The sequence below is a fragment of the Pristiophorus japonicus genome, chromosome 1 (assembly GCF_044704955.1).
Source record: "Pristiophorus japonicus isolate sPriJap1 chromosome 1, sPriJap1.hap1, whole genome shotgun sequence".
Classification (NCBI taxonomy): domain Eukaryota; kingdom Metazoa; phylum Chordata; class Chondrichthyes; family Pristiophoridae; genus Pristiophorus; species Pristiophorus japonicus.
In genome coordinates, this window is record NC_091977.1 from 169,698,661 (window position 1) to 169,713,121 (window position 14,461).

The 14,461-nt window shown below is 45.7% G+C and overlaps 1 protein-coding gene across 4 annotated transcripts in view; it reads left to right on the top strand.

The window, feature by feature from the left end:
* The window catches only part of mctp1a (multiple C2 domains, transmembrane 1a), a 979,537-nt gene that overhangs the window by 204,503 nt on the left and 760,573 nt on the right, over positions 1-14,461 (top strand). For 3 of the 4 annotated variants that reach the window (XM_070884861.1, XM_070884869.1, XM_070884876.1), the window contains exon 1: positions 12,880-12,977. The exons of the other annotated variant lie outside the window; for it this stretch is intronic. In XM_070884861.1, the coding sequence (XP_070740962.1) occupies positions 12,951-12,977 (27 nt within the window). In that variant the 5' untranslated portion in view covers positions 12,880-12,950. Of the gene's footprint in view, positions 1-12,879; positions 12,978-14,461 lie in introns of those variants that run through there. 4 annotated transcript variants of the gene reach the window in all.

The following is a 14,461-nucleotide window of genomic DNA, read 5'->3' on the forward strand; positions in this document are numbered from 1 at the left end:
ACACGAACAACACAAATTGGGGCTGGAATAGCTGATATCCACTCCAATGATGGACAGTTGGTCACTGTGGATAGTGGTAAGGTTGGGACAGAAACTTCCTAATATAGGGTAGGTACATATTAATATTTGAAATTTCAAGGGCTGGATTTTAGGCTTTTCTGTTTTCGGGGCAAAAATGGAGGTGGGACGGGAAAGTTACTGGCTGGGAATAGTTTGTGCTTTAATATAGAAGTTTTGGCTTCTGGGCCCTGCATCAAGGGGCGCACGCTAAGGGAGGCATTGTATACTCTTCGTAGTGCAAGGATGGGAAACTTGCAAATTAAAGTGCTGGCCTGTGAGCGCTCCGAGAGAGGCGGGGTGGGGGGGGAGTGGTGGCAGGGGCAGCGGGGGACCTTTAAAAAATCCACACAAACATTCCCAAAACATTGCCCACGCCACCACAACACAAATCGCTAAAGAAATTTAAAGAACAAACACTCGCACTTACCTTCGGATATCTTTACCTTCCTTGGCGCCGCTGGCTATGCTGGACCGCACTGATTTCCCAGGCATTCATTGCAGGCGCACTTCCGGGTGGACGGATCAGGGAAAAGTCCAAACTACTGCCACCTCTTCCCGGCGGTGCTGCTCAGCGCTGCCGCAAAACCCGACTGGAGGATCGCAATTGGGCGCAGGAGACCTCAACACCCCCTTTCACGCCACTCCGGGGCGAAACCTGGAGCGCAAAGGAGCAGAAAATCCAGCCCCAAATGTTTATCACTCCATTTCATTCACCTCCCAAAACACGCACACGCATCAGAACTCCTTAGAAGTTAAAATACCAGGATCATTTCTTTCAGATAAATATCCTATATGAGTGAGAGTATGAGAGGTCTATCATTGTGACATGCATTATTATCTCCCTGGCTAAGCCCCTGATTTGTATGCAGAGAAGTATGTAACTGGTGGTGTCTGCTTACATAATATCATTACCTCTCTGACAGCAATTTGATTTTCTGTGTACTCAGACACATAAGCACTGATTTTAACTCGAGGTGGGAGGGGACCGAGTCCGGTGACGACCCATCCTGATTTTACCTCCTGGGGCTTGTCGGCATGCCCTTGGACAATTTCCTGTCTAAAAGAAAGTTGATTGGGGGCGGGAGAAGCCTGTGATAGGGGAGGCCTAAGCGTACCTTGTGGGAGCCAAGGGAACACTTCTGTTGCTCCTGGCATCACAAGCGACGTCAATAAAAGGTATAAAAGACTTTACCTTTTTGGACGTCTTCTGAGCTCGACTCCTGTTCCCACTAGGTGGACCTAGCTGGAAAGCCACAAGTGTTTCTCTGCTCAGGTCCGTGCCTAAAATAGTAGTCAGACTCCAAAACCACCATCGGAGCCCAATCTCTACATTTAAAGAAGACCCCATCAGTGGCCGTCAGCTGTCCCTGTCACCTATTCAGAAAAGCAACTTAAAATCGGAACTCGTGGGATCAATATGGGCATCAGCGAGTGAATCCCACAGGCGATTTAACTGCCCCTCCGCCTGGTTTCAGCCGAGCGGGTAGGGTTACAATCACCCCTGTAGTTTCATCATGAAATAAATTGAATTTTGACTTTTGTTCCACTTACCTCAGTGTTGTAGAACCAATTGTCATTTATTCCACAGCAAAGCATGAAACTGAGATTGAAAAATAGCAAATTTTCAGGGTTATACTGTATATTCCTGAAATCAGTTATAGCTGATCCCACTGCAATGACTGGAGCTATGAAACTGACAGTGAAAAATGTTATGTGCTGTTGCCAACCACTTTGTAATTACAACTTCACACTGTAATTCATGTGATGTCTGAGGCTGTACTCTCGGAAGCATTTATTTCATAGAGAAATCACAGTATATCAATATATCTCTGACAAAATATTTAATGTTAAGATTTTAGAGCTGGATTTTAAGCTTTGCTCATTTTAGGGCGGTAAGGTCAGCAGGGCGGTAAAGTTTGCGCCCGGAAACAGTTTGTGCCTCAGTCAGCAATATTCGTCATCTGGCCCTGAGGATGGGGCGCATAGTTAAAGGAGGCGGTACACACCTCTCTTAGGGTGCTAGGCTGGCAGAGCAAGCGAAAATCCCGAGCTAAACAGCCGGCCTAGGAGCACTGTAAGCAAGGCCTGGGGAGAAAAAATAACCTGAAAAAACACTACCAAAAACATTCCCAATAAATAATTCATGCCACCACAACATAAATCACAAATAAAATAAAAGAAGAAACAATCACACTTACCTAAGGTCGACATTACTTACCTCAAAGCAGCTGCTACAGGTCGGATCGCCTGCTTTCACAGGCGGTCCCAGCACGGAACTCTACGGAGCGCTACGGATCGGGCGGGAGGCAAAATTTGAGCCGGTATCACAACCAGGGGCGTTGCACACCGACTCACTTCTTCCGGGCTCCCGCTCCCCCCGCCGCCCCCGCCGAAACTGGCCCCGAAAACCCCAGCAGGGTGGTGGAAGCTGGCTGCCCGCCCGGAAGAGCTTACCGCCGCCATTGCCGCCCTTCTTGGGCAAAAACAGAAGGAGCAACAAGCCGAAAATCCAACACTTTCTAAGCTGAATTTCACACCAGATATAACACTTTATATAACCAGTGACATTCAGCTCAATCCTTCATAAGCTCGCATGCCCGCAATAGGTTAATTAAATACTGAACGCATTGAAAAGGTACTTTACCACGAACTCATGGAATAGGGTTCCACTCTTACATCTGACCAAGAATTTACTTGATTGATTGATTCTCCATTTACAAAACTGTTTTGAAATTGATTGGTAGGCCACTGGCAAAGGTACATTTAAGGGGACTGGCTGCACAATGTTGTCCTGTCACCTCTGGGGTCCTGGGTTTCACTCCAGTTTATGGTGTTGGAATAAAATTCTCCTTTACACTGCCTGTAAGGGCCCCAAGTAAATCGGTTCGTGGATGTCACGTCAGCCATGAAAGAATCACAAAGATAAATTTTAATGTGAGAGGCCACTCACCCCTTGAAACCTACAATTCCCCCTTCCGATCACAAAATCCAACTGTGCCTGACTAACTCCACCACCCAACCCAGAAGATAATTCTAGATACGAATTACAGCTTATGAGAAGAAATGCTTTGTTTCATCAGCACTGAACTTACCATTTCCACGTTTGTAACTATGCCCCCCTTTCCGGAAGTTGTGGTTTAATTTGATGGTTTAAGACAAAAGATTGTAATTTTTAATGATGTGATCAGGGAGGTATACAAACAAAACACTCTTTTAAACTGTGCCTTCCTTCTTCTTGAAAAATAAGCAGCTAGACAAAGTAAACTAACTCAGAGAACTTTCTGGAACGGATCAAAAAAGAAACTAAAAACAAACTAGATGATCTAACTGGACTTGGGTGGAGTGAGGCAGCAATAAGAATCTCCTGTATCCTACGTGCCGGAGGTCCCGAGAGGTCAGACACTGGGGTGGCCACGTCCACTTTTGTTGCAGCAGAATCCTGAAGCACTGGATCAAAATTCTACTTGTTTTTCTCAGCTTGCCTTTGCTCACTCCTCACTTATGTGACAGGTTATCCCTGCCAAGAAATTAATTTCTGCTTAAGAAACTGCAGCATTGGTTTTTCCATTTTCCATTAACTGCTTCAGGCTCTGCCTCCTGCTGTTCCCTTTTCCTCAATTTGCCTTCAATCCGCCCACTTCCGATTTTAAAGGAGGCGGGTTGGGGGGCGCGGGCGATCAACTTGCTCTCAGGAGGCGGGTCAGTCACTAAAAATATTTTAAGACGGTTGTGTGCCTCCAATTTAACTTAACTTTAGTTTTAACACCTGCAGACTGGGTTTCCCGGATCCATGCTTTTATAGACTGGAGTGCATCATCAGGCCCGGCAACCAAATTTTAATTTGATTTTACGTTTTAAAGTTTAATTTGTTTTAATTGGCGGTGCTTTTAGTGTCCCCCTCCCCTTTTATAGGGGGCACTGGAAGGAAAAAAAATGTGATATTGGTGCCCAAAAAAAAAAACCCAAAAAAAGAAAAACACAAAAAAAAAAGGAAAAAAAGGGCCTTGTAAATGTCTGGTGTGTCATCCAGGTCGGGGGGCATGGATTAATGTTTATGTTTTTCAGGTAAACTCCAAAAGAGTTTCCATGCTTTTATAGCACTGTTTGTAGGCCAGGAGGAGTAGAACTCTTCTATCCCTGCCCCCCGGCCCACCAAGCTTAGCTCCACGTGATCGTACCCCCGCGATCGGCTAATCCCCATCTCGTGATATCCAACCCCTCCCGTGATCAGCTGACCCCAACTGCCGCGATATCCAGCTCCCCACCCGTGATGTCCCACTCCTCCCCTCGCAATGTCCAACACCTCCCCCCCCCATGTCAGACTTATCTTTGCTCTGCTCCCTGGCTGCCTTCCTGTCCGCCAGCCAGCCAGACTGTCAACCTGGGTGGCTGCAGAGGGGAAACCTTTTGAAAAAATGCAAAACAGGTCCTGCTGTTAAATTCAGCAGGACCTGCAGGAAACCTGCAAATCCTTTCCCCCCTCGAACTCCACCCCGCCCCACCAACTCGCTCCCTTCCCCCCTTGCAGTTATTATCAGGGCCAATGTGTTAAATAACCTATAACGTGCTAAATAGAAAGCAACTAGGTGATGCAAAAGATCATTGGTGAGATAATACGATACAGAAAGTGCAAAAGATTGGCCAAATATCAGTAGTGGGGAGTGATACGTCCTTACTACACAGTATAAATGCACACGAGGCCCATGCTTGAGAGAAGGTCAGTCTGTGACCTGGGTCCTTTATTCCTTAGCACTCAAGTGATGAAGGTGGGTGGAGCTTCCCCTTTTATACCTGAAGGTCCAGGTTAGGAGTGTCTCCCACCTAGTGGTCAGTGTTCTCACGGTGTACAACTTAGGTCAGTTTATACATGGGTTACAATGCTGGTTGAATACATGACATCACCTCCCCCCGCAAAGTCTTATTGGGATCACAGGTTGAGTCTCTCTGGTGGTTTATGCTCCCTTGTAGAGCGCCTGAGTTGGGGCTCCGGTTGTTGGGCGCTGGCCTGAGTGTCTGCTGTTTGCAATGCCTCAGGCCTGTCCGGACTGCCCACAGTGACTGGGCTCTCCTCCCTTCGATTCCGGTGTTCGGTCACCTGTGGTGGAGTGAACTCTATATCGTGTTCTTCCTCTGCTTCTTCTATGGGGTTGCTGAACCTCCTTTTTGTTTGATCCACATGTTTGTGGCAGATTTGTCCATTGGTAAGTTTAACTACCAGAATCCTATTTCCCTCTTTGGCAACCACAGTGCCTGTGAGCCATTTGGGCCCTGCAGCGTAGTTGAGGACAAAAACAGGATCATTTACATCAATACATCGCGCCCTCGCATTCCTGTTATGGTAGTGATATTGTGACTGGCGCCTGCTCTCGACAATTTCTTTCATGGTGGGGTGTATAAGGGATAATCGGGTTTTGAGCGTCCTTTTCATTAGTAGCTCTGCGGGTGGAACCCCTGTGAGCGAGTGTGGTCGGGATCTATAGGCCAACAGGAGGTGTGATAAGCGGGTTTGTAGGGAACCCCCTTGGAATCTGAGCATCCCCTGTTTGATTATCTGCACTGCTCGTTCTGCCTGGCCGTTTGAGGCCGGCTTGAACGGTGCCGTTCTAACATGGTTAATTCCATTGCCTGCCATGAAGTCCTGGAATTCAGTGCTTGTGAAGCACGGGCCATTGTCGCTGACCAAGATGTCCGGTAGACCGTGGGCGACGAACATTGCCCGTAGACTTTCTACCATGGCAGAGGATGTGCTTGAATTTAAAATGTCACACTCGATCCATTTGGAGTAGGCGTCTACTACAACCAAAAACATTTTCCCCATGAAAGGACCTGCGTAGTCCACATGGATGCATGACCAAGGCTTGGCGGGCCATGGCCAGGGGCTAAGGGTGGCTTCCCTGGGCGCATGGCCCAGCTGGGCACACGTGTTGCACCTGCGAACACAAAGTTCCAGATCTGCGTCTATCCCTGGCCACCAAATGTGTGACCTGGCAATTGCCTTCATCGTGACAATGCCCGGGTGCCCATTGTGGAGTTCTCTGATGAACACCTCTCTGCCCATCTGGGGCATGACTACGCGGTTTCCCCACAGTAGGCAATCGGCCTGAATCGAGAGTTCATCCTTGCGCCTGTGAAATGGTTTAAATTTCTCAGGGCATGCCCAGTCCCCATTCAGCACACATTTCTTGACTAGAGACAATAGCGGGTCTCTATTTGTCCAGACTTTAATCTGACGGGCTGTCACGGGTGAGCCTTCGCTTCCGAAAGCTTCAACAGCCATGACCATCTCAGCACCATGCTCGGTAGCCCCCTCAGTGGTGGCTAGTGGGAGCCTGCTGAGTGCATCGGCGCAGTTTTCGGTGCCCGGTCTTTGCTAGGCAGCTAACGTGAGTGCCCACCTCTGTATGCGGGCCGATGCGTTTGCATTTATGGCCTTGTTGTCGGCCAAAAGGGACGTTAGGGGTTTGTGATCTGTCTCCAGCTCAAATTTCCTGCCAAACAGGTACTGGTGCATTTTCTTTACCGCATATACACATGCGAGCACCTCCTTTTCTACCATCCCGTAGTCCCTTTCTGCCTGGGACAGACTCCTGGAGGCATAAGCTACCGGCTGTAACTGACCCTTGGCATTGACATGCTGCAACACACACCCGACACCATAGGACGACGCATCGCACGTTAACACAAGTTTCTTACATGGGTCATATAGCGTTAACAGATTGTTGGAACATAACAAATTGCGTGCTCTATTAAAAGCCCTTTTCTGGCTGTCCCCCCAGACCCATTCGCGACCTTTGCGTAGGAGCACGTGTAGCGGCTCTAGCAGCGTGCTCAATTTGGGAAGAAAGTTACCAAAATAGTTCAGGAGCCCCAGGAACGAACGCAGCTCCGTCGTGTTACGGGGTCTGGGTGCTCTCTGGATCGCTTCCGTCTTGGATGCAGTAGAGCTGATCCCGTCTGCTGCTACCCTCATCCCCAGGAATTCTACCTCTGGAGCTAGGAAGACGCACTTCGCCTTTTTCAGTCGCAGACCTACCCGGTCCAGTCTGCGTAGCACCTCCTCCAGGTTGTGGAGGTGTTCTTCAGTATCGTAACCCGTAATGAGGATGTCGTCCTGAAAAACCACCGTCCCTGGAATCGACTTGAGGAGGCTTTCCATATTTCGTTGGAAGATCGCGGCGGCCGAGCGAATCCCGAACGGACATCTGTTGTACTCAAACAACCCCTTGTGTGTCGTGATGGTGGTCAGCTTCTTTGACTCACTCGCCAGCTCCTGGGTCATGTAAGCTGAGGTCAGGTCCAATTTTGAAAAAAGTTTGCCACCGGATAGCGTCGCTCTCGGTAGCGGGTACTGGTCTTGGAGTGACACCCGATTGATGGTGGCCTTGTAATCGCCACATATCCTGACCGACCCATCCGCCTTGAGCACCGGCACAATCGGGCTCGCCCAGTCACTGAACTCGACTGGCGAGATGATGCCTTCCCTCAACAGGCGGTCCAATTCGCCTTCTATCTTTTCCCACATCACGTACGGCACCGCTCTGTCCTTGTGGTGTACTGGTCTGGCGTCCGGGTTTATGTGAATCACTACCTTGGCCCCCATGAAAGTGCCAATGCCGGGTTGAAATAATGAGTCAAATTTGTCCAGGACCTGTGAGCATGATACTCGCTCCACAGAGGAAATTGCATTGACATCGCCCCATTTCCAGTTCATGACAGCAAGCCAACTCCTCCCCAGTAGTGCGGGACCGTCCCCTGGGACAATCCAGAGTGGCAACCTGTTCTCCGAATCTTTGTGGGTCACGACTACCGTGGCGCTGCCTAGCACCGGAATGATCTGCTTTGTGTAAGTCCGTAGCTGTGCGTCAATCGGCGATAATTTTGGCCTCCTGGCCTTGGATGCCCACAACTTTTCGAACTGTTTGATACCCATCAGGGACTGGCTGGCACCCGTGTCTAACTCCATTGATACTGGGATGCCATTGAGGAGCACTTTCATCATTATCGGTGGCGTCCTGGTGTATGAACTGTATACGTGCTCCACATGAACTCGCTGAACTTCAGCTTCCAGCGATTTCCCCCAGCGTTCATTTCTGCAATTTCTGCAAGTATTTTGCTCATCTCTGCAAACTCCGGCTGAATGTATGCCTCCACGCCTCCAGCATGAGTTGCGGTTTGAAACAAAAGGTCCTTTGCCAGTCGATCGTCCCTGACTGCCCCTGTTATTGTCCTTGAGTGCACCATTAACAGGTGTTGATGGCCCTATTACTGGCCGCATTGTCCCTTGCAATGGCGTGAATCGCTGTTCAGCTTGCCATTGTCTCTGTCGAACTCCCCCTCTGGGTTCGACTACATGTTGGGGCATGCCTGACTGCCCTTGTCTGCCTGGAGAACTGTGTGCTGCTTTAACAATGTTGAATCTCTGTCCCAACCATTCCTTAACACAGTACCTCTCGTCTGTTCTGCTAGTGGCCATGCTCGCGTGGTTTAAATCCCAGTTTCTTGTCGCCATTGATACGTCCTTACTCCACAGTATAAATGCACACGAGGCCCATGCTTGAGAGAAGGTCAGTCTGTGACCTGTCCTTTATTCCTTAGCACTCAAGTGATGAAGGTGGGTGGAGCTTCCCCTTTTATACCTGAAGGTCCAGGTTAGGAGTGTCTCCCACCTAGTGGTCAGTGTTCTCACGGTGTACAACTTAGGTCAGTTTATACATGGGTTACAATGCTGGTTGAATACATGACAGGGAGGGTGTAAAAAGACAGGGATGTTCATGGAAAACAAAAGCATGAAATATAAACAAGAAAAATAAAAGCTATGGATGTGAAATTAAAGGGGAAAATGCAGGTGAAGCCTGGCGAATACGCGAATGTAAGAGGACAAAACGAAAAAGCCCACATCATGGGCTCAAACTCTCTCAATGTTGTGCTCTAACAAAGGGTTTCATTGCATTTTCTGGACAACACAGTCTTGTTCTGCATGTTAGGCAGCCCTGCAAATTACATGCTCATGAAGAAGAATATAGCGTAATCCTCAGGAACAAGTTTAATAAATAGGAAGTCGACGTCAGCAAAAGTCTATACTTCCAACTTTAAGAATTGACTTTTACAAATTGCAGCCAATCTTTAACATTAGTTGTAATGCAACCACAATAAATCAAGGAAAAAAACACTCCACTCAAGATAAATGGCAAAGAAGTATTTTGAAAAGAACAGTGATCAATTGCATTTCACTATCTCCCTAATTATAATAAAATCCTACTTTTTTGAACCTTGATTAAATTAAGCAGAACGTATTCACCTAGCAGCAGCCACATTACATGAGATTATCTTCATTTGCCAGTAAGCAGCAGTAATGCCATCACAAAGCAATGTCTATTCTCCATCTGATGGTAGCAACATACAGTCATCATGCAGTGGTTCACAGTCCTCCTTTCTCATTAATTGGTCTACGAAAAGTGGAGTTGAAGTTTAAGTGGAGATTAAAATAATTAACCTCGACACAGTCTGTTAGGATTCAAACACAAGCAGTTTATTTTACTTGCAAGGGAGAGTCGAGCCTGAAGTCAGCCCCCTGCTGAGCTGCCCTACTCGCTCTCTGTTGGGGTAAAAAGATTCCTTATATCAGGTGGACTCCCTGATATAAGGAATCGACACCCGTCCGTTCGTTTAGCGACCACGGAATCACTCAGATGAAACCTCGGTTAACCGTTTTTTATTCAAGCATGCTAGAAAAGGGTTCCGATGAACGCTTCCCCGATCAGAGGTTTTACAATTACAATTATACAGTTTTTCGAGGTTTGCAATCCTCCTACAAAACCACCGATTGTCCTACTGCTATCAGCGAAGTTACATTAATTTGTTGACCCTTATCAGACTGGCTCTGAGTGGTTCTTCCTCACCTGTCCATCTCCCATCACATGTCGCCCTTCTGGAATGTGTTATTCAGTGGTGTCAACTTTGCCCCAGTTCCTCAGGACATGTTGATTAACTTTGTTTTCCAGGGTGGTGCCTCCTTATCCCTCTCCCAAGAACTCTAGTCAAAACTACCAGTCAATACCATCCTGTTCCCATGCTGCTCTAATCTATATTCCCAAACATTTTACTGTCCTTGTTCTGTACTGAATATATAAGTTTCCATGAGTCTGTACTAAGGTTAATACAATGGATGGTTCATTAACCATCATGCTTTGCTGCGTAGCTTCCCCTTCTTAAAATCCATTTGAGCAAGTGTATAAGCATGCTTTACATACATAAGCGAGTTTTACATACATTCTGGACCATGCGTCAGATCAATTCACTACCTTCAGTATCCACTTGAGTGACCATTTTTTTATCCCCTCACACTCTCTCCTAACAAAGAATACACAGGATTTTTATACAGTTACTCAGCCTATCACGGCCGGACATTCAATACATGTGACATACATACATCCGTTCGAATGGTCAAAAGCCCTTGTCACTCAAAGCAAAGATGATTTCTATCCCGCCTATTCCGGGTATTTTTCCATTTTACGATGTCTGAGGATCTTATCACTTATGTGCCTGGCTCCAATTTGACCTTTGCTTGTGCTGGGTACTGTTTCCGCTGATGTGTCGGTTTGCGTCATACCATCCCCGATTTATCTCTCCTGTTAAGACATGATATATTGAAAGGCAACCTTCAAATAAAGTACAGATGTACAGTTCTCAACCTAATCCTTGTCTTTACGTGTTTAGTTTGGAATGGCTGCCCTGCTTTCTGCATGTACACTTTAACCTTCTATCCATACTTGATTATATGTCCAGTGTGACCTATTGTCCAACTTCAAGAGTGGAACAGCAGTAGGTCATTCAGCCCCTCCAGTCGGTTCCAGCATTCCAATAAATTATGGCTTGTCTGCATTTTAAATACTGCCATTGATCCATATCGCTCAAAACCCTTACCTAATAAAAATCTGGTCATCTCAGTCTTGCACCTTACAACTCCCCAGCATCCACAGCCTTTGGGGAAGAGAACTCAAGACTTCACTACCCTTTCCTGATTTTATTCTTGAAAGGACTAGCTCTCATTTTAAGATTGTAACATCCAAGTTCTGGATTCCCTCACCAGAGGAAATAGTTTTTCTGTATCTACCCAATCAAATCCTTTTATCATTCTAAGCACCTCAATTAGATTTTAGGAGCCCAGTGATCCATCTGCTTGATCTCAAATTTCAAAAAAAGTACCATGCAATATATGTCCTCAATCCCTCAATCGCTTTATATGCCAAATATCAAACCAGTTCCTTCTTGAATATCTCAGAGCTACTTGCATTTATATAGTGCCTTTAATGTAGTAAAATGTCCCAAGGTCCTTCACAGGAGCGTTATCAAACAAAATTTGATACTGAACCACATAAGGAAATATTAGGTAGGTGGGGTTGGTTTTAAGGAGCATCTTAAAGGAGAAATGAGAGGCAGAGAGGCTTAGGGAAGTTATTTCAGTGCTGAAGGCACAGCTGCCAATGGTGGAGCGATTAAAATCAGGGATCAATCAGCAAGAGGCCAGAATTGGAGAAGATCAGATAACCACTCTTTTCCTGGACAGTCTGAAGCTGAATTTCTGCAGGGCTTCTTCCGAGCTGCAGAAACCCTGGAAAAACAACTGCTGGTGTGTACTTTTAAAAAATGGTTAAAAAAAATGTATTCATTCACAGGATGTGGGCATCAGTGGCAAGACCAGCATCTATTGCCCATTCCTAAGAAGGTGGTGAGCCTCCTTCTTGAACCGCTGCAGTTCCTGAGATGAATATACTCCCATAGTGTTGTTCGGGAGGGAGTTCCAGGATTTTGACCCAGCGACAATGAAGGAAAGGCGATATATTTCCAAGTCAGGATGGTGTGTGACATAGAGGAGAAGTTAGAAGTGGTGGTGTTCCAATTTGCCTGCTGCCCTTGTCCTTCTAGGTAGTAGAGGTCGCGGGTTTGGAAGAAAGAGATGGAAGAAACCAGCTCTACTCTGTATATTCGATTCATTCATGTGGGATGGTAACAGATGGTTGCACCTGCTTGCTTTCTCCTTCAATTTTTATGGTTTTGAGAATGATGCTGTATCTTCTTAATAAAATGTTTGAATGATAACCCGAGCCAACTAATATTTCAGCCAAGAATTACAAGGTTTCCTGGAAAAGTTAAATTAAAATTCTAACCACTGTTGGTTGGTTGTATTATACTCATACTTTTATTTGGTGTTTAATTCTTCTTTCAATAATTGACTCAGATTTGCATCACAATTTAAATTATTTGCCCTTGCACCATTGTGTAAGGGCAGATTAATGCAGCAGGCTAAGCAAGCAACAAGCCGCTCCCCACACATGAACGCACATTAGGATACTGGTTAATTTATACTGAGTTATGAACTGAAAGTAACTATAATTATGAGATTGTAATTTCAAACCAAAAATACTCTCATTTTCACCAAATAAATAAATGTCACAATTTTGCCATATTCTGTTATTTATTTTCTTATAGATACCAGTTGGTTACTGGATTTTTAAAACATTGTTTTAGTTTGTTGTTATTTCATTGGAATGCGAGCTTTACGTAAAAGAAACACTATTTAGAATGAAAGGCTAAATTATATCCTGATACTATTTCACTTTTTGTAGTTTTATTTATTGATCTTAATATTAAAATTATTTGAGGTTTCAACATGAGGGGGAGATTATTTCTGTAACATCTCTCCACCTCCTCCCCATAATTGGGTGTGGGGAGGATTGGGTTTGGTAACACGCAAGACACTAGTTGTGACTGGCCTTAGACTAATGTGTTTCCTGGTGTAATGACTGCAGCAGGCTGCTCTCAGGATTGCTACAGAGTGCTATAGCGGGGCTTGTCTGTATTGCTTCACTGCATCGTGCGGGAATGCCACAATGACTTTTCCTCTCATCCACAGTAAGGTAAGCAAGCACCCTGTATTTTCCTTGTCCACTTTGTGCTGACAAATGAACCAAAGGAACCATTTCTCAGCTCGATTTCTCTGTACGGTTAACCACGTTAAGCACTGTGTAGGTTTGGGTCGGTAACCGTGAGGGAATTGTAGCCAAGGGGACTGATTTTAACTCCAGAGAGTCAATGGGTCTTCAGACCAACTGGACTTCGGACTTTGCATCTCTGGACTGAGGGCGGGAGATAACGGGTTTGACTCACAGGTGCTGGTGGAGTAATGAACTCCCCGACGTTTCGCAGCGGCTCTCCTTCAATGTATTGGGGAGGGGGTCTGCTGTCAGTTCGGGTCAGTTGCAGAGTTCCCACAATTAAGTACAATTTTCTCACAAGCTGCTGTCATTTTTTTCTTGAAATATACAACGCATTTGGAGCAGTTGACAAATAATTATTTTTTCTAATTAATCGTTATTTCTTTACATGCATATTATTAAGTGACTTTGGTAACAAGTTGTGCTCACGTTTAAGCATTTTATTTACAGGAAAAGAAATTCCCCGGTTAGGTTATTGATTCACAGAGTACATAACTTAATACAATCACAATCGCTAAGGAGGTGGTACTCAGTAAGATAATGGGACTAAAGGCAGATAAATCCCCTGGACCTGATGGCTTGCATCCTAGGGTCTTAAGAGAAGTAGCGGCAGGGATTGTAGATGCATTGGTTGTAATTTACCAAAATTCCCTGGATGCTGGGGAGGTCCCAGCAGATTGGAAAACTGCAAATGTAACGCCCCTATTTAAAAAAGAAGGCAGACAAAAAGCAGCAAACTATAGCCCAGTTAGTCTAACATCTGTGGTTGGGAAAATGTTGGAGTCAATTATTAAAGAAGCAGTAGCTGGACATTTGGAAAAGCAAAATTGGGTCAGGCAGAGTCAGCATGGAGTTATGAAGGGGAAGTCATGTTTGACAAATTTGCTGGAATTCTTTGCGGATATAACGAACAGGATGGATATAGGGGAACCAGTCGATGTGGTGTATTTGGACTTCCAGAAGGCATTTGACAAGGTGCCACTTAAAAGGCTACTGCACAAGATAAAAGTTCAAGGGGTTGGGGGTAATATATTAGCATGGATAGAGGATTGGCTAACTAACAAAGAGATGGGATAAATGGTTCATTCTCTGGTTGGCAACCAGTAACTAGTGGAGTGCCGCAGGGATCAGTGCTGGGACCCCAACCATTTACAATCTATATTAACGAGCCTGCTCCGCCATTTAATACTGTCGAGGAAATTTTAGCTTAAATTAACTCAGGCGGAGGCTTTCAGAGCTGTGCTTCGAGAGAATTTTATTTCCTAACAAGATATCTCGGAGAGTCCCCTCAGTCCGCACTGAGGCAAAACTCTGAGTTTTACAAGAAAACCCGCGCTCTCTTTATACAGTTGAAACAGGAATTTTATCTAAAACACACCACACATGAGCATTAATCATACATCCTG